The sequence below is a fragment of the Hemitrygon akajei genome, chromosome 21 (genome assembly GCF_048418815.1).
Source record: "Hemitrygon akajei chromosome 21, sHemAka1.3, whole genome shotgun sequence".
In the NCBI taxonomy this organism is placed as follows: Eukaryota; Metazoa; Chordata; class Chondrichthyes; order Myliobatiformes; family Dasyatidae; genus Hemitrygon; species Hemitrygon akajei.
In genome coordinates, this window is record NC_133144.1 from 19,294,318 (window position 1) to 19,313,908 (window position 19,591).

Below are 19,591 nucleotides of genomic sequence, written 5' to 3' on the forward strand. Positions count from 1 at the left end.
CGTGGAAGGTCATGTTTGACAAACCTTATTGAATTTTTTGAAGAAGTTACGAGGAATGTTGACGAGGGTAAGGCAGTGGATGTAGTCTATATGGACTTCAGCAAGGCCTTTGACAAAGTTCCACATGGAAGGTTAGTTAAGAAGGTTCAGTCGTTAGGTATTAATGCTGGAGTAATAAAATGGATTCAACAGTGGCTAGATGGGAGATGCCAGAGAGTAGTGGTGGATAATTGTTTATTGGGATGGAGGCCGGTGACTAGCGGGGTGCCTCAGGGATCTGTTTTGGGCCCAATGTTGTTTGTAATATACATAAATGATCTGGATGATGGGGTGGTAAATTGGATTAGTAAGTATGCCGATGATACTAAAGTAGGAGGTGTTGTGGATAATGAGGTGGGTTTTCAAAGCTTGCAGGGAGATTTATGCCGGTTAGAAGAATGGGCTGAACGTTGGCAGAATGGAGTTTAATGCTGAGAAGTGTAAGGTTCTACATTTTGGCAGGAATGATCCAAATAGAACATACAGGGTAAATGGTAGGGCATTGAGGAATGCAGTGGAACAGAGAGATCTAGGAATAACAGTGCATAGTTCCCTGAAGGTGGAGTCTCATGTAGATAGGGTGGTGAAGAAGGCTTTTGGAACGCTGGCCTTTATAAATCAGAGCATTGAGTACAGAAGTTGGGATGTAATGTTAAAATTGTACAAGGCATTGGTAAGGCCAAATTTGGAATATTGTGTACAGTTCTGGTCACCGAATTATAGGAAAGATATCAATAAATTAGAGAGAGTGCAGAGATGATTTACTAGGATGTTACCTGGGTTTCAGCACTTAAGTTACAGAGAAAGGTTGAACAAGTTAGGTCTCTATTCATTGGAGCGTAGAAAGTTGAGGGGGGATTTGATCAAGGTATTTAAAATTTTGAGAGGGATAGATAGAGTTGACGTGAATAGGCTGTTTCCATTGAGAGTAGGGGAGATTCAAACGAGAGGACATGATTTGAGAGTTAGGGGGCAAAAGTTTAAGGGAAACACGAGGGGGTATTTCTTTACTCAGAGAGTGATAGCTGTGTGGAATGAGCTTCCTGTAGAAGTAGTAGAGGCCAGTTCAGTTGTGTCATTTAAGGTAAAATTGGATAGGTATATGGACAGGAAAGGAGTGGAGGGTTATGGGCTGAGTGTGGGTAGGTGGGACTAGGTGAGATTAAGAGTTCGGCACGGACTAGGAGGGCCGGAATGGCCTGTTTCTGTGCTGTGATTGTTATATATGGTTATATATATAACATGCTAGTAAACTTTCTCTGCTCTCTTTCAATCTCACTGATATCTTTCCTGCAGGTAGGTGACCAAAACTACACACAATACTTCAAATTAGGCCTCACCAATGACTTATACAATTTCAACATAACATCCCAACTCCCGTGCTCAATACTGTACATTGATTTATGAAGGCCAACATGCTGAAAGCTTTGTTTATGACCTGTGACGCCTCTGTCAAGAAATTATGGATCTGTATTCTTAGATCCCTCTGTTCTACTGCCCTACCGCTCATGGTATAAATACTGCCCTGGTTTGTTCTCCCAAAGTTTGTCAGCCCCCTTTTCTATTTAGTCCAGATCCTGCTGCAAGCTTTAGTAATTTTCCTTGCTGTCCACTACATCCCCAGTCTTGGTGTAATCCACAAATATGCTGATCCAGTCAACCACAATGTCATCCAGATCATTGATATAGTTGACAAACAACAACAGACACAGCACCAATCCCTGCAGGCCACCACTAATAATGCCAAATGACTGTACCTTCTTGACCAATCTCCCTTGCAGGACCTTGTCAGAAGCCTTGCTAAAGTCCATGTGGACAACATCCACTGTCTTGCCTCGATTATCTTTCTCGGTAACTTCCTTGAAAAACTTTATAAGATTGGTTAGACACGACTGACCATGCGCAAATCCATGTTGATGATCCCTCATCAGTCCCTGCCTATCCAAATACTTATACATCCTGTCCCTTAGAATATCTTCCAATAACTTACCCACTTCTGATGTCGGGCTCACTGACCTATAAATTCCTGGTGTGTTCTGAGAGCCTTTCTTAAGCAAAATGACATTAGGGATCCTCCAATCATCCGACTTCTCACCCATGGCTAAGGATGTTTTTAAATATCTCTGCTAGAGCACCTGCAATTTCTGCAGTAGCCTCCGACAGGATCTGAGGGAACACGCCGTGCCCTTGGGATTTATCAACCCTAATTTGCCTCAAGACGGCAGAAACCTCCTCCTCAATAATGTGTAGTCTTTGTATGCATTGTGTTGGTTCTTAAGGTAAACAGCACATTTTATTGGCAAAAGATATGCATGTGATAAATAAGTCTGAATGTGCATTAAAGCAGAGATGGATAAATCATGGGGAATTAAGAGAATCGGAGGAAATGGAATAGTGCAGGGCTATGGTGCTGAGGCAGAAGATCAGACATAATCTTAATGAATGATGGAGCAAGTAGATAGGCTACTCCTGTTCCTAATTTTTATACTTGTAGAAACGTAAATAGGGTTTGGGAGCCCAGTTTGACACCAGTTATTTGAATTATAACGGAAAAAATCCTGGAGGAATGCAGCAAGTCAGTCAACATCCATGGAAATGAGTAAATAGTCGACATTTTGGGCCAAGATCCTTCTTCCAGACTTGAAAGGAAGGGGGGAGAAGCCAGAATTAAAGGGTGAGGGAAGGGGACAGAGGATAGCTAGAAGGTGATAAGAGAAGGCAGGTGAGTAGGAAAGGTAAAAAGCTGGAGTTGAAGGAAATTGATAGGCGAGGAGAGTGGACCATAGAAGAAAGGGAAGGAGGAGGGGACTCAGAAGTGATAGGCAGGTGAGAAGAGGTGAGAAGCCAGAGTGGGGAATAGAAGAAGAGGGGAGGGGGAGGGATATTTTTTAAGGAAAAATTGATATACATGCCATCCGGTTGGAGGCTAGTCAGATGGAATATAAGGTGTTGCTGCTCCACCCTGGGGGTGGCTTCAACGTGGCACAAGAAGAGGCCATGGATCAACATGGTGGGGCAGGAATGAAAATCAAAATTAAAACATTGGCCACTAGGAAGTTCTGCTTTTGGCGGATAGAGCAGAGGTGCTCAGTGAAGCTCTTTGCATTGACCTTTTGAAATTGGGGTGAAGATACTGGTGTGGAAGACTTGTTGCAATCATAAGGTCCCTTCTGTAGCTGGGCTAGACACAGTGTGACTAAAATGGAAAGAGTACAATCAGCAAAAAAAAACTTCTCAATGAAGTGAGAAGTAGTCTCTGTACTGTAAAAGGTTTCTGATACAACTGCAGATGTCAGGTAAAAGAAAAGATATTTGGTCTATGATCATATATCTGTAAACGATCTAGTGGGAACTTTGGCCCAAATCTCCACTAGTAAAAACATCAAGAAATTTGAAATAACACACAATTTACTCCGACAGTATTGTATAATGTTCTCAGCAGGTTATTTGGAAAAAGCAGCCAGAATGACGGAGGTGGGAAGAGAGCTGGAATGTTTGTTCACTGTCTGGTTTTTACAGAATTTCCCCCAGGGTATTCTTTGATTGCACAGAATATTGGGTCCTACTGTCAAAAGACAGTGCAATATTTCTGTGACTAAACATGTCTTGAGAACTGATGATCATAAGGGTTACTGGTTTTGGTTGCTTGCATCTATTCTTTATTGTGGCTTTTGGCTCAGAGAAATACACTTCTGGATAATACAGTATTGTGCAAAAGTCTTAGGAACATACAGTTACAAGAAAAAGTTTGTGAACCCTTTGCAATTACCTGATTTTCTGCATTAATTACTCATAAGATATGGTCTCTCTTTATCTAAGTCACAATAATAGACAAACACAATCTGCCTAAACTAATAACACATAAACAATTTTACTTTTCATATCTTTATTGGACACATTGTTTAATCATTCGCAGTCCAGGCTGGAAAAAAGTATGTGAACCCTTGCATTTAATAACTAATAGAAACTCCTTTAGCAGCCATAACCTCCCAAACGTTTCCTGTAGCTGCTGATCAGAGTTGCACAGCGGTAAGGAGGAATTTTAGACCGTTCCTCCATACAGAACTGTTTCAGTTCATCAGTATTTCTGGGGAAACTTCGCAAGAACAGCCCTCCTTAGGTCATGCACAGCATCTCAATTGGGTTAAGCTCTGAACTCTGACTTGGCCATTCCAAAACATGAACTTTCTTCTTTTTAAATCATTCTGTTGTTGATTTACTCTTTTGTTTCCGGTTATTGTCTTGTTGCCTCATCCAACCTCTATTAAGCTTCAGGTGAAGGACCACTACCCTGATATACACCTGTAAAATATTTTGATACAATTTTGAATTCATTGTTCCCTCAACATTTGATATCCTTTCATAAGCACCATTCTTGTTCAGTGTTTTTCTTATAGTGGACACATAATTAGAAACTTTAGCAAGTTCTAGAGATTTCTGCAGGTTTTTTGCTGTTGCCTTTGGGTTCTTTTAGAAAGGTCTTTAGAAATGCTTTTGTAGCCTTTTCCAGGTTCATACATCTCTACAATTCTTCTCAAGCCCTCTGAAAGTTGTTTTGATTGAGGCATGGTGCACATAATCAAATCTTTCTTGAGAAGAGCAGGCTCTGTCAGCAACCTGACTTGTCCTTTTAATAGGGCAGGACACCTCCACCACCCACACCTCCAATCTCATCTCATTGATTAGAACACCTGATACCAAATAACTTTTGTGGGAGGCTTTACCCAGAGGTTCATGTACTTTTTCCGAACCTAGACTGTGATTGTTTAAATGGTGTACTCTGTATTGACAAGAAGTTGTTCAATTGTTTTTCATTAGTTTAGGCAGATTGTGTTTGTCTATTATTGTGACTTGGGTGAGGATCAGACCCTATTGTATGAGTAATTAATGCAGAAAGCCAGCTAATTGCAAAGGGGTTCACAAACCTTTTCTTGCAGCTGTATATATAGCTAAGCTACCTGAGACCTTTGCGCAGTACTGTATTTGTCAACGTGGAGTGAAGAGTGAGTTTGCAAATCTGGCAGTAACAAAGGATGTTGGGAATGTCAAAGGTGGAAGGGGTGTGGGGCAGGTGGCAGAGAAGGAGTGCTAGGTGTGGGTGCAGACACACTCAGCACTGAGACACCAGGCAAGGTCATTTGATTCCAAACAATTGGTCTATTGATCACTACAGAATATTTCTTCTTGTGCTTCCCGCTCCATCCCTCTTTTCCCAACCATGATTCCCATCTTCTTGCCCCTTTCCATATCAGAATCAGGTTTATCATCATTCACTTATATCATGAAATTAGTTTTTGCAACTGCAGTACAGTGCAATGCATAAACTTACTACAGTACTGTGAAAAGTCTTAGGCATTCTAGCTATACATAATGTATGCGCCTAAGACTTTTGCACAGTACTGTATTTTTGCAATTACATATTTATACAAATCTGAATGTTAGAAACTTAGGCTTCAGGTTGTCCTTGACTTTTCATCTTTGTGGAAGCAAGCTTCTTGAATGTTGTTGCAGTAGTCTGCCGTGCTTTAGTATGATTATATTTTTAGATAGTACAGTATTGCAAAATCTGGACCAAGGACCCAGGAGCATGAGTTTTAATACCAACAGAGTACTTGGGTAAATTAAATGCAATCAATTATGTCTAATGTTCAGAGATGGATTTGTTGAAGGCGACCATGTGATTGCAGACTAAGATTGAAATCTTATCTGGTGTACTAATTAGGTAAGGACAAGACAAGGCTTGCCCATGCCTACCTGAGAAGGTTGTACTCATTTGGACTAATGGTGCATTAATTAGTTTCATATGTGAGGAGGAGGGAAGTAGAATGCACCTTGATGTTTGGAGCCAAGCTAAATCTAGTCCATTTCCCCTTAGTCTGCGTTTATTGTCTCTTTCAGTTGTAAAGCTGACGGTTCATATAATTTAGCACTTTTTGGTGGCTTGTTCAAGTAAAGTTTAGTAGCTGCTTCAAGGTCTTACGGATTACCTTTCAAGAGGTTGTTGCTCTTTCACTTTTACTTGGAAAGGGCAGTTCAGTTGATCATGTTTCATAGAAACTAATAAGTATAAACAAATGAATAAATCTTAACTGATCCAGCTGTAAATTCAATCTTTTATGATAACTGCTCACCTTCTTGCTTATTAGGTACCTGTCTAATTCCTGCCCTAAAATTGGTGTTGGCATTGGTTTACAATTATCAGATTTACAGTGAAAAGTTTAGATTTTCAAGCCATTCATACAGGTCATTTCATTTCAAAATGCAAGTATTTTGAGATGGTACAAGGGAAAAGCAATTACAATTACAGGAAAGTGCAGTGCAGGTATGCAATAAGGTGTAAGGCCTAGATGAATTAGATTCTGAGGTCAGGAGTTCAACTTTAACATTCAAGAGTATTGTTATAATAGCAGGACCAAAACTCTCCTTGAGCTGGTGACAGGTGCTTTTAAGCTTTTGTGTCATTTACGTGGGGGTGGGGGGGTGTGGTTGAGAATGCCTGGGATGGGTGTTGTTGAGAATATCTGGGATGGGAGGGATCTTTGATTATGTTTTTATTATGTTTTCACTCCCACTTGAGCAAGAAAGTTTTCATCCAAGTTGATCATATGAATGGTGAAATGTTAAAACCCCAGCATAGATCTCTGAGGTGCACCACTCATTATATCTAAGCAACCAGTAAAAGTCTCATTTATGTCTACTTTCTGTTTCCTGTTAACCAGCCAGTCTTCTATTTAAGCCATTATATGACCTCATACACCATCAGTTTTTATTTTCTGCAATACAGTTTGATGTGGCATCTTATTGCCTTCTGGAAGTAAAAATATAGTATACCCACTGATTCCCCAGTTCAGAAACTTAGTCATCTTGGTTCTGCAGCTGGTACCAACCTTTCACTATGTAAAGAACTCAATGTTCACTTCTCTCATCTCCGGCCTATTTGATAAAGGAGCTTTCAATAACTCTTGTCAAGATGAAAATGCATGACTTGTGTAATTAGCACTTTCAAGGATTGTGGGGAAACATAGAGATCCAATCCAGAGTAAATGCTAAACAATTTCTATCTGTGCTGCATTCTTGAAAAAAAAAGGCAAATAGTGACCATTGCACAGGCAGTTATAAGGGCAAGTTAGCTGGATAAACAGCATCAAGCCTCTCAAAGCACTTCATCCAGTGGCACTTGCATCTACTGCGATGAAGTACTTTGCGAGATTGGTCATGGCTAGAATTAACTCCTGCCTAAGCAAGGGCCTGGACCCGCTGCAATTTGCTCATTGACACAGTAGATCTACAGTGGATGCAATCTCACTGGCTCTCTGCTCAGCCTTGGATCACCTGGATAATAGTGATACTTGTGTAAGGCTGCGGTTTATTAACTACAGCTCAGCATTCAACACAATCATGCCCTCTGTTCAAATTGACTTGGGCCTCTTTGCCTCCCTCTGCGTCTGGATTTTGACCTCCTCACTGGGAGACCACAGTCAGTGTGGATTGGAACTAACATCTCGCTGACAATCAGCACTGGTGCATCTTAAGGATGCGTGCTTAGCCCACTGCTATATTATCTCTATACTGTGCGTGGCTAGGCATCTATAAATTTGCCGATGACACAACTATTGTTGGCTGAATTTCAGATGGTGACGAGGAGGCATACAGGAATGAGATAGATCAGCTGGTTGAGTGGTGTTGCAGCAACAATCTTGCACTCAGCATCAGTAATACCAAAGAATTGATTGTGGACACCTCTGGAAGGGCAAGTCCTCATTGAGGGATCAGAAATGGAAAGAGTGAGCAGTTTTAAGTTCTTGGGTGTCACTGTATCTGAGGAACTATCCTGGGCCCAGCACATTAATGCAATTGCAAAGAAGGGATGATGTGCACAGGATTGGAGAAAGCTGCAGAAAGTTGGAAACTCAGCTAGCTCCATCATGGGCACTAACCTCAAGGACACCTTCAAAAGGCGCCGTCCATCTTTAAGGACCTCCATCGCCCTGATACACTCTCTTCTTATTGCAGCCCTCAAGGAGGAGATACAGGAGCTTGAAGGAGAGTTTCAGGAACTGCTTCCTCTCCACCATCCAATTTCTGAATGGACAATGGATGCATGAACATTTCCTCAGTATTTTTTCCTTCTCTTTTTGCACTACTTATTTATTTTTTAATATATACTTATTGTAATTTATAGTTCTTATTACGATGCACGGCCACAAAACAACATATGCCAGTGTATTAAACCTGTCTGATTCTGATCATTGTCTCCTCTAGAGAATCAGTCTATGATGGGGTTTGGAGGTTTGATGGGATCCCACACTTCAAGAGAAAAGAGATCGTAAGGTGTTCATGGTGCATGACGGAGAATGGAGACACTTGGAATCATACAGCTTCGAAATTGTACCATTGTAACTCAGAGATTTACAAATTGCCACGGTTCATTCAAATCTCCATTGGGTGATTTGGTCATGTGAGATGCTACAAACCATCAATGCCAATGGCAGCAATGGCCTGTAACTGCATGCAATGCTATTGATGTTCTGATCAATATTTAGCATTTACCAGTCTGAAAACTGACTTTCAGATTGGCTGCTCAGTTTCCTAGTCACAACGGTTGCTATTCTTGAAGCTGAAAATGGGAAAAGTCTGTAGTATAAATGGAGAGAATGACTTGATTCCCTACTTGAGTCTCGTGACAGGTGCTATATGTAAATCCAAGTCTGTCTCTCTCTTCCCCCCTTCCCCTCCCTACCCCCACTCTCTTCCCCCATCCTCTCCCTTTTTTTTTGCACCTTGGCACTCATCAGTAAAGCAAGCAGTCAGTTGGTCTCAGGTGACCCTGCTTTCAGTTACTGTAGGCCAGTAGAACTGTTCTTCTCTTCTTCGGCTGTCCATTGATTTTCGATGATGACTGAGGCCTGGGCAAGGTTGTATGGAAGACCTGCAGTTGCTCATGCTGCAAGACTTCCCTGTCCATGCCACCGATGCTGTCCAAGGGAAGGGCATTAGGAGCCATACAACTTGGCACCGGTGTCGTCGCAGAGCTATGTGTGGTTAAGTGCCTTGCTCAAGGACACAACACGCTGCCTCAGCCAAGGCTCGAACTAGCGACCTTCAGATCACTAGACCGACGCCTTATCCACTTGGCCACGCGCCACACAGTACAGTTGTATAAAACAGTAACAGGTCCTTCGGCCCACCACATTTATGACACCTATCATACTTGCCTATTCTGATCCTGTTTGCTCTCATTAGGTCTGTAAACTTCTGGGTCTTGGCAATTCAGGTACCTGCCTGGGTGCTTCCGAAATATTGTGAGAGCATCTGCCTCCACGACCTCTTCAGGAAGCATATTCTAGCCTCAACCCACCCTCTGTGTGAAAAAAAGATTCACCCTCAGGTATGCTCTGAGCCTTCAACCTCTCTCTTTAAACCATATCCTTATACCTTGGACAAGGAATACCACAGAGAAGACCTTAGACCTTGCTTTCTACAAGATGACCAATTTTTTTTGTATTGTTTTTTGCATTGTTTGCAAACCTTTTAGCTTATGTTGGAGTAGCATAGATAAATGCAAAGGTCAGCTTGGCAATGGTGAGCTAAAGGACCTGTTTATATGTTACATGGTGCTATGACTTTCAGCTGCAAACTGCTGCATATTGCTCTCTGATTGGTGACTAGTGTGTGGCAACCAACCAATGAGCAGATAAAGACCTTCACCACACTGAATATGCCCCCTCCTTGCTCTGTTTTTAAATAGCCATGATTTTACAAGTACAGCTTCCCTACTTTTTCTCAAAAGAAGCACTGTCTTCCACGCCTGCTCAAACAGCTCTGAAGGATATGTTTGGTGTCAGTAACCTAGGTGGTTTACAGATAACAGTGTTATGTTTAGTGCTAGTTCCAGTTGCCAACTTGAAAGCCTTGGTCCTTTGCCTATTGTTTGCGAATCTGAAATGGTGAGAACCGATTCTTTTTCTGAATTGCGTCATGCTTGCCTTGCGAAACTAGTAATGCCTGTAAAGAGCAGCAGTGGCTGTTTTAGTAACACAAGCCACTGTAGGTGTGCAGAAAGTTGAGGTTGTGGTGGAGTACAGTCACTGGGGCTCTATTGCTTCTCCTTTACGTGCTGATCACCTTATCTGTGGGCACGTACCGGTAGTGCAGTTTTTTTTCTACATGACTAATAATTCTTAGAAATCACTTGTGAAAAATATCTGAATGAAACTGTCATGCTTTTTTTTATAGGTTGAATTAAGCAAGACTTGTCTGTACTGCTCAACGAGTGCACTTGTCTGTTACAGCAGGTATTTGCCTACAAATGAAACTCTAATGTAGGAACCAAGGGAATCAGTTACTACTGTCTTTTTCTTGCAAGTTTCACCTCTCCTTAAGCATCCATTCCCTCACATGTATTTGCTCTGTCCTTAAGACAAATGGTGGGAATTATCTTCGAAGGCAGGCCAGTTGACAGTTGACATTTTGGGTCAAAGCACTACATCAGAATCAGGTTTAATATCACCAGCATATGTAGTGAAATCTGTGGTCTTTGCAGCAGCAGTACAATGCAATACATAAGAGGAAAAAAATCATGAATTACAGTAAATATATGTAATAGTTAAATAAGTAGTGCAAAAAGAAAAAAAAAAGTGAGGTAGTCCTGACGAAGGGTCTCGGCCCAAAACGTTGACAGCGCTTCTCCCTGCTGTGTTCCACCAGCATTTTGTGTGTGTTGTTGTGAGATAGTGTTCATGTGTTCAATGTCCATTCAGATTTTGGATGGCAAAGGGGAAGAATCATCGAGTGTGTGCCTTCAGGCGTCTGTATCTCCTTCTTGATGGTCACAGTGTGAACATCCTAGAGCAGGGGTGTCAAACTCATTTTAGGTCACGGGCCGGATTGAGCAAAATGCAGCTTCATGCGGGCCGGATCAGTCGGACGCGTGCGAACGCAGCTTTCGTTGCCTCCGTTTTTTCAGCCTGCTCTCATGTGTCTCAGTCTCTGCTATAACTACAAAGTGTTTCACTTTACAAATTCCGTTTCTTATGAAGAAGACTGCCGAATAAACACTAAAAACCCTGAAAACCTGGTACCTGAATAAACTCAGCATTAGCCATATCATACGCCATAGGCGTTTCGATTACTGGGGCCAGCTTTAATAGTAATTAGATATTATCTTGCGGGCCAAAGATAATTCCACCACGGGCCGGATTTGGCCCGCGGGCCTTGAGTTTGACATATATGTCCTAGAGGAAGGGTCTCGATCAAATGTCAACTGATTTACAGTGGGAGCCTGTGAACATGTAACTCCATTGTGGCTGTCTGTGAAAGATCTTTAAAGGTCAAATAAAAAAACCCCTGCAAAATTAGCTTTTTTTTTCTTTATTTCATTTATAAGCAAACTACTCAAAATATATTACTGTTCCAATTGAGTGCATCATTTAGGTTTTATAATTTTTAAGAATAATGCTATCATTAAGCAAGCAATAAGTGCTGGGATGTGATCTTATCTACCTCCAATACACTGATTTCCATCAATCTGCCTGAAGATTTCCGGATTTCCTGTTTACTCACGAACAAAATTTTTTGGCAGCTCCAATTCTGGAAGAACTTAGACAAAGCCTTTGCATGAACACACATCTGGCAACTGTCCTTTGTCTAGAATGGTCTGGAACTGAGGGATTGATTGTCTGATTTCAATTTCTTGCAGTCTCATATAACTATTCTAAACGAGGAGTGGGGAAGTTGGCCTGTAGTCACTCCAAGTGAACAGCATCGGCTAGCTTTTAACTAATAACCAACTCTTAACAGGCTTTTATCCATAAAGGTAGTTAATAAAAATGACAGTAAACGATCAATAAGAGCCCCTAGTTATGAGCCTTGGATTAATGGTAGTGTTCTTCCTGTTGTGTTACAAGCCTGTGGTGGTGTGCATGATCACAGAAGTGCTATCTCTGGATGGCCTAGATAAGATTGCATAAAATGTTAATGTATTAGAGTTTATTCTGCAGTAGCAACTGGCTGATGTCTGTGAAATGTAAGCTCAGTATACCAGTGATTATTTGCGATATGAGTTGGCGTAATAATAGCAATGTTCATGTAAGTGAGAGGAAGAGAACTTCAATGTCAGTCTCTGCTTTCAGTTGTCAGGTAGTAGTACCAGTGTGGCACCTCAGTGATTGACCAGGCCATATCTGTTACCATCCATAAAGCTGGTCAGAGGACATAGTGATGGGCTTCCTTTGAGCAGTTTGACTTTCACAGATGAGTGGGCTGAGACCTCATGGAAAGTAGGAGAGAGGATTTAAAAATCAGAAAATGCTGGAAAAATTCAGCGGGTCAAGCAGCACTTGAGGAAAGAGAGTCAGTTAGTGTTTCAGATTGATGACCCTTCGTCAGAATTGAATTCGGGTGTCCTGAATTCAGTTCTAATGAAGGGTCTTCAACCTGAAATGCTAATTGTTTCTCTTCCCACAGATTTTGCCAGACCTGTTGAATTTTTCCAACATTCTCTGATCTTTAAGTCCTCCCCACCATTAAGGACATCTTCAAGAGCTGGTGCCGCAAGAAGGCGGCGTCCATCGCTCAGGGAGCTTACTGTCTGGACATGCCTTGTGAAAGTGCAGCGGCTCTTGTTGACCTGAGAGCTGTGTTATCCCCCGATGTGAAAGCAGCATCCTGATCCCACACCCCTGCCCCGATTGCTACTGTCAGCTACGCTGTCTGGTTTGCCCTCACATAGATGTGTTTAATAATGGTGACATCCTCAGTGCAACGTAGCTAGTCACAGATCTCGCTGTTAGTGTGATGGTCATAGATAGCCAACCCGTCTACTTTTACTGCACACAAAATGCTGGGGGAGCTCAGCAGGCCAGGCAGCATTTATGGAAAAGAGTGCAGTCGATGTTTCGAACCTTTGACCTGTGCTGTGGTTGTCAGATCACATTCATGAGTAATTAGTAATTTCAGAATTAATTGGGTGTATTGGTTGGAAGGTTTGGCAGATTCTGAGAGGAATGTGCTCCCTTGTACTACAATTACTGAATTAGGTGTAAACATAAATGCAACAATGCTGGAAAGGGTATGTTCAGGGTTTCAGGTCAAGGGCCCTTTGTCAAAACTAGGATTGAGAGAAAAAAAGAAGTTAAATTCCAACAGGAAAGAAGACGGGGAATGAGTGAAACAAACCTGTGATCAGCTGAGTCCAACTTTCTCAATGCAAGCATATCAAGCTTCTTTCTATGCAGTGTTGTAAAGAACAAGGTTGTGTGACTTTCTCAACTAGCTAGACTATAAGAAAAAGCTGAAATGCTGAGAAATGGCCAGTTCTGATAGAAACAGAAAGAAAGTACGAGTTACCCAAAGAGAACCTGGCATTGAGTCCAAATGCTACTGTGTGTCCAAACAGGAAATGAGCTTTTTGTGTTGGTCCTTGTAATGGAACAACAGACCACAGACAGAAAAGTCTGTGTGAGATGAAAGATTAAAGCAGCTGGCAAGCAACCAAAAGCTCAGGATCATACCAGAGTGCAGGCTTTCTGCAAAGTAATCTTTCAGTCTGCGGTGAGTTGCCCCTCTAGGGGATGCCTCATCTGACCATGTGCTGTAGGGAGATAAGGTAACATTGAGGAGGATAAAGATTTATGAAACAATTTCCCTTCCATAGCCACTTAGTAAGATGATAGTTCCCAAGCTATGATCTGGAAGGTTTGAATTTTCCCAACAGTTTCTGTTTGTGGAGGGGTTCTCTTTTTTTATATGGGAAATGGATATAGCTTTATCACCAAAAGCAGTCTGAAGAGCCAGATGATTTGGTCTTGGTTGTTCATTTCTAAGTGATTCCACTTGGTACTGAAGAACGTTTGTGAGGTTTACTGATGTCACTACGTAAGATTCATGATTGTTTAATGTCATTTCCAGTACGCAAGTACAAGGAGAACAAAATAATTGTTATTCCAGATCAGATACTGCACAAAAAAACTTAAAGATTTTTAAAAAAGCAAGATAAAATGTACAATAAATATAAACATGTAAGATACTGTACATCGATTGGATGCCCATAAAGTGATGCAAGGCACAGCAGTGTCTGTAAATAAGGTGACTGACAGAAAATTATGAAGTAGAGGTGGTAGGGGAGGGGTGTGGGATTGTAGTTGTGTTTGTGTTCATTGGTTTAAAAGTGGGGAAAATTATATCATGACAGTGCTATATCAGACTAGATAGCCAATGCTTTCTTGTCTGCCAAATGCCTGAAAAGTTTGTAACTATGGTCTAGTGGCAGCATAATTCTTCCGTCCAGAGGTGTTGGCTTGCTATTAGATAGATAGATAGATAGATAGATACTTTATTCATCCCCATGGGGAAATTCAACTTTTTTTCCAATGTCCCATACACTTGTTGTAGCAAAACTAATTACATACAATACTTAACTCAGTAAAAAAATATGATATGCATCTAAATCACCGTCTCAAAAAGCATTAATAATAGCTTTTAAAAAGTTCTTAAGTCCTGGCGGTAGAATTGTAAAGCCTAATGGCATTGGGGAGTATTGACCTCTTCATCCTGTCTGAGGAGCATTGCATCGATAGTAACCTGTCACTGAAACTGCTTCTCTGTCTCTGGATGGTGCTATGTAGAGGATGTTCAGAGTTATCCATAATTGACTGTAGCCTACTCAGCGCCCTTCGCTCAGCTACCGATGTTAAACTCTCCAGTACTTTGCCCACGACAGAGCCCGCCTTCCTTACCAGCTTATTAAGACGTGAGGCGTCCCTCTTCTTAATGCTTCCTCCCCAACACGCCACCACAAAGAAGAGGGCGCTCTCCACAACTGACCTATAGAACATCTTCAGCATCTCACTACAGACATTGAATGATGCCAACCTTCTTAGGAAGTACATTTGACTCTGTGCCTTCCTGCACAAGGCATCTGTGTTGGCAGTCCAGTCAAGCTTCTCGTCTAACTGTACTCCCAGATACTTGTAGGTCTTAACCTGCTCCACACGTTCTCCATTAATGATCACTGGCTCCATATGGGGCCTAGATCTCCTAAAGTCCACCACCATTCATGGGGAATCAAATTTATTAAGATGGACTTCAAGTTTGTTGTTTTATGGCAGTAGAACAGTGCACAGTTACAAAAATCTACAAGTTATGAAAACAGTGCAATACAAGGTAGTGTCATGGACCATTTAGAAGTCTGGTGGAGGAGGAGAAGAAGCTGTTTCAGAATCATTGAATGTGGGTCTTTAGGCTCCTGTCCCACTTCCCTGATGCTATCAGTCTTTGTTTATTATTTTACACGTTCCAAGATACAGTGAAAAGCTTGGCTTGGGGACTGTTCATACAGATCAGATCATTGCACCAAAGTAATGAATGGATCTGCAGGGAGCAGCTTGCAGCGAGTCCCAGAGGAGGCCTGTTCTGATGGTAAGGCCACTTAGTGATGGATGCAACCTTCTTGACACACTTCCTCTTGAAGATGTCCTCAGTGGTGGGGAGGGTTGTGTATGTGACAGAGATGGATGAGTCTACAACCCTCTGAAGCCTCTTACGATCCACTGCATTGGAGCCAAAAGTGTAACCGAGGCATCGTTTGGTGAGGTGTTAAAAGAATCCCTATTGAAAGATGAGCAGTAATTTTCCTGATGCCCTCTCTATCATTCATCGGTCAATCAACATGATCAAAAACTATAATCACTAAAGCATCATTATTGCGATACTGTACACATATTTGTCTGTGTGTTACCTCTGTTGCAACTGCAGCGTTCAATTCAAAAGTGCATAACTGACTGAAAAATAATTTGGGGCACCCTGTTCAGGAAAGGTACTGTATAAAAGCAGCTCTGTTTGTCCTGTTGGTTTATTAAGCAGGGCTGTGGCAGGACTTTTAAGTTTTCTGGTGTTTGCACAAAGCTATCTCTGATATTAAGGGGGCAAACGTGTATGTCTATAGCTGCATGTTAATTGTATTTTTATAGATATTTAGTGAGGTAGAGGGTGTGGCCTCTGCCCCTGCTTTTCTCTCCTACCTTTGCATGTTTCTATGTCTAAGTAATGTTGAAGCTTAACTTTATTAATTTCAGGAACATTGTGTACCCATTTAGAATTGGTTGTTGATAGACTTATACCAGAGAGTGAAATATTACAGGGTAGTAGGAAAAGATATTGGTTTTGAGCATAGTAATCACATAGGAGTACTTAACTGGCATAAACAGTGTTGCCATCATTCCAGACTTGTATGAAGAGCTTGAGAAATGCTGTTGGGACCAGTAATAAAAAGAGACTGACAATTCTTAGGAGCATTTAAATGATGTATTAAATCCCATTTTCCCCTCACACCTCATTTGCTTTGGCAGTTGTTTTTTCCTCTTCCTTTCTGGAATTGCAGGCTCGATTTTTTTTTGGGTACAGATTATTGTTGAACAGAGATTTACCAGACGCAATCCTGAGACGGAAGCTAATACTTTGGAGACATCACACAGGGTAGCGTAGCGGTCAGCACAACACTCTGCAGTATCGGTGATCTGGGTTCAATTCCCGCCACTGTCTGTAAGGAGTTTGTATGTTCTCCCCGTGACAGCGTGAGTTTCCTTCGGGTGCTCCAGTTTCCTCCCACGGTCCAAAGATGTATCAGTTGGTAAGTACTGTACATTGTCCCGTGGTTAGGCGAGGGTTAAGTCAGGGGTTGCTGGGCAGCGTGGCTGGAAGGGCCTGTTCTACGCTGTGAATAAATCGATTCCAGTCCCAGCATTAAATAACACTGGTTTGAGACATGGTGACCAGAGTGTGGTCGAAAACCTGTCTAGTTCACCAATGCATTTCATAGAGGGGAATCTTTACCAGTTCCTCATTACGGTTCCCAGTCTGGACTTGATGTGACTCCAAGCCCAGGCAATGTCGTCAACACTGAAACTCCCTTTAAAAACATTCCTAGCCCTTCTCAAGTGCTATTAGAAATAGCTTCCACATCCTCTAAATAAATTTAAAAAATAAATCATGCTTGCATTTCAGAAAATTGTCTCTTCAGTTTTAATAATAATTTGCTGGATTAAAAAAAGGATTATTTTTGTTTCTCCTCCCAAACCTTTCCAAATTTATTTGTACAAATGGTTTACATTTGACTTGTGTGTTTGTGTACAGTCAGTGAAAACATCCTGGAGACATTGTGCTCAAGGTAAACAGGCTCTTGGGTTAATCTATTTGCAAAGATCCTTGCAAATGTTAATGTAAAATGCCCAATTTGGAAGCAATGTGAGATAAGACATGGGGAGAGGTTGAGTCATTGGGGATGGCATGCAGTTTGATTTGAGTTTGTTGCAGTCAGTTAGGAGTCCTGTGCTAGGTACATATATACACAATCCAGAATTTGGCCTCTTATTATAAGATTGAAGATTGTATAATGTCATTTCCAGTATACGTATAAAGGAGAATGAAATTATAGAAACATAGAAAACCTACAGCACAATACAGGCCTTTCAGCCCACAATGCTGTGCCGAACATGTACGTACTTTAGAAATTACCTAGGGTGACCCATAGCCCTCTATTTTTCTAAGCTCCATGTACCTATCCAAGAGCCTCTTAAAAGACCCTGTCGTTTCTGGCTCCACCAGCATCCCCAGCAGGCATTCCAAGCATTCACCCACTCTCTGTGTAAAAAAAACACTTCCCCCTGACATCTCCTCTGTACCTACTTCCAAGCACTTTAAACTGAACCATTTCAGCCCTGGGAAAAAGGCCTCTTGACTATCCACACGATCAATGTCTCTCATCATCTTATAGTTATTGTTACTCTGGATCCGGTGCAGCACAAAAAAATCCTCAATAATATAAAGAATGCAATAATTAAAGAAGCACAGTAAATATAAACACATAAGATAGTTTAGATACATAGTTTGATTTTATGTCCATAAAGTGACGCTAGTGTCCATACATAATGTGACTGACAGGAAATGATAAAAGTGGTGGGGGGTGTGGTTTAGAGGCTGAAGGTGTTGATCAGCCCTACTGATTGGGGAAAGTATCTGTTATTGACTCTGGTGGTCCTGTCATGGATGCTTTGTAGCCTCCTCCCTGATGGGGGTGGGACAACTAGTCCATGAGCTGAGTGGGTGGAATCCTTCCTGATGTTACTGGCCCTTTTCCAGCACCTTTCTGTATATGTCCTTGATGGTGGGTAAGCTGGTGCCGGTGATGCATTGGGCAGTCTTAACTACCCATTGCAGAGGCTGCAGTGCAGTTTCTACTACCTAGCAATGATGTAGCTTGTTAGGATGCTCTCTACTGCACATCTATAAGCTGTGAGAAGAGGTATGCATAGTCCAGCTCTCTTCAGCCTCCTCAGAAAGTAGAGACATTGACGAGCTTTCTTGACTGTGTAGGATGTTTTCTGGGACGTTGAGAGGTTGTGTGTGACGTGCTCTCCCAGGAGTTTGATACTGCTTGCAGTTTTCACTGCGGTGCCGCTGATGTAAAGAGGGGTGTGTGTTCTCCCGAAGCTGATAACCATTTCCTTTGTCTTGTTGTCATTCGACTTGGACCAGACCTCAAGCTCTCCCACCTCCTGTCTGTAAGCTGTCTCGTTGGTGGTGAGCCCCAACACTGTCACATCATCAAAGCAATGAAAGGCAGTGAAGTTCCAAAGTTGGAAGTAAATTTATTACCAGCATATGTATATGTCCCTGAGATTCATTTTCTTGCAGGCATTCACAGTAGAACAAAGGAATACAATAGAATCAGTGAAAAGCTGCAGACTGACAACCAATGTACAAAAGAAGACAAGCTGCACAAGTTTAAAATGAATAATAATTGTAATAAACAAATAGAAATAAAATACTGAGAATGTGTGTTGTAGAGTCCTTGAAAATGAGTCCATAGGTTGTGAAATCATTTCAAAGTTGAGGTGAGTGAAGTTGTCCACGCTAGTCCAGTAACTTGATTGTTGAAGGGTAATAATTGTTCCTGAACCTGTTGGTGTAGGCTCCTGCACCTCCTTCCCGATGGCAACAGTGAGAGGAGAGGGGGTGGAGAGAGAGGGGTGGTGAGAAGAGACTTGGATGGTGGGGGTCCTTGATGATGGATGCTGCTTTCTTGTGGCAGTGCTCATCAGTCTTTACTGCAGGGATAACACTTTTAGAAGAAGAAGAAGAATAACCCTTAACTCGGGGGCAGTGGAGTTATCGAGACACCCGTCTTTTGACGGTGTTTCCTTAGCAAGCTATTCTTGTTTTTATGAGGTCGAGTTGGTAGCTCAACACTCAACCCAACTTGGATTCAAACTCAGGAACCTTCGCTCCGGAATCCGGCGCTGACATTATTGCGCCACCAAGCGGGATTAACACTTTTAGAGCTCCCAGCAAAATGAAGCCATTATTCTCCTTCCCTACTGTCATGAAGCACTGATTACAGTGGAGAAAAGGATGTGTAGTGGGGTTAATTACATACAACCTAGCTTGTATAATTCTTACTCCTATGGGCCTTTTGCTGTTTGCATTTGAGCTATGTCCAGTTGTTATCTCATCAAGCAATGTGGGATACTTGTACCTTTACTAGAAGGCTCAGTGA

The 19,591-nt window shown here is 41.8% G+C and overlaps 1 protein-coding gene across 4 annotated transcripts in view; it reads left to right on the top strand.

Annotated features, from left to right (window-relative positions):
- Positions 1 to 19,591, top strand: part of ptpn9a (protein tyrosine phosphatase non-receptor type 9a) — a 247,289-nt gene that overhangs the window by 69,438 nt on the left and 158,260 nt on the right. Inside the window, exon 1 of one of the 4 annotated variants that reach the window (XM_073024935.1) lies at positions 9,873 to 9,986. The exons of the other annotated variants lie outside the window; for them this stretch is intronic. Within the exon in view, the coding sequence (XP_072881036.1) occupies positions 9,915 to 9,986 (72 nt within the window). The 5' untranslated portion in view covers positions 9,873 to 9,914. Of the gene's footprint in view, positions 1 to 9,872; positions 9,987 to 19,591 lie in introns of those variants that run through there. 4 annotated transcript variants of the gene reach the window in all.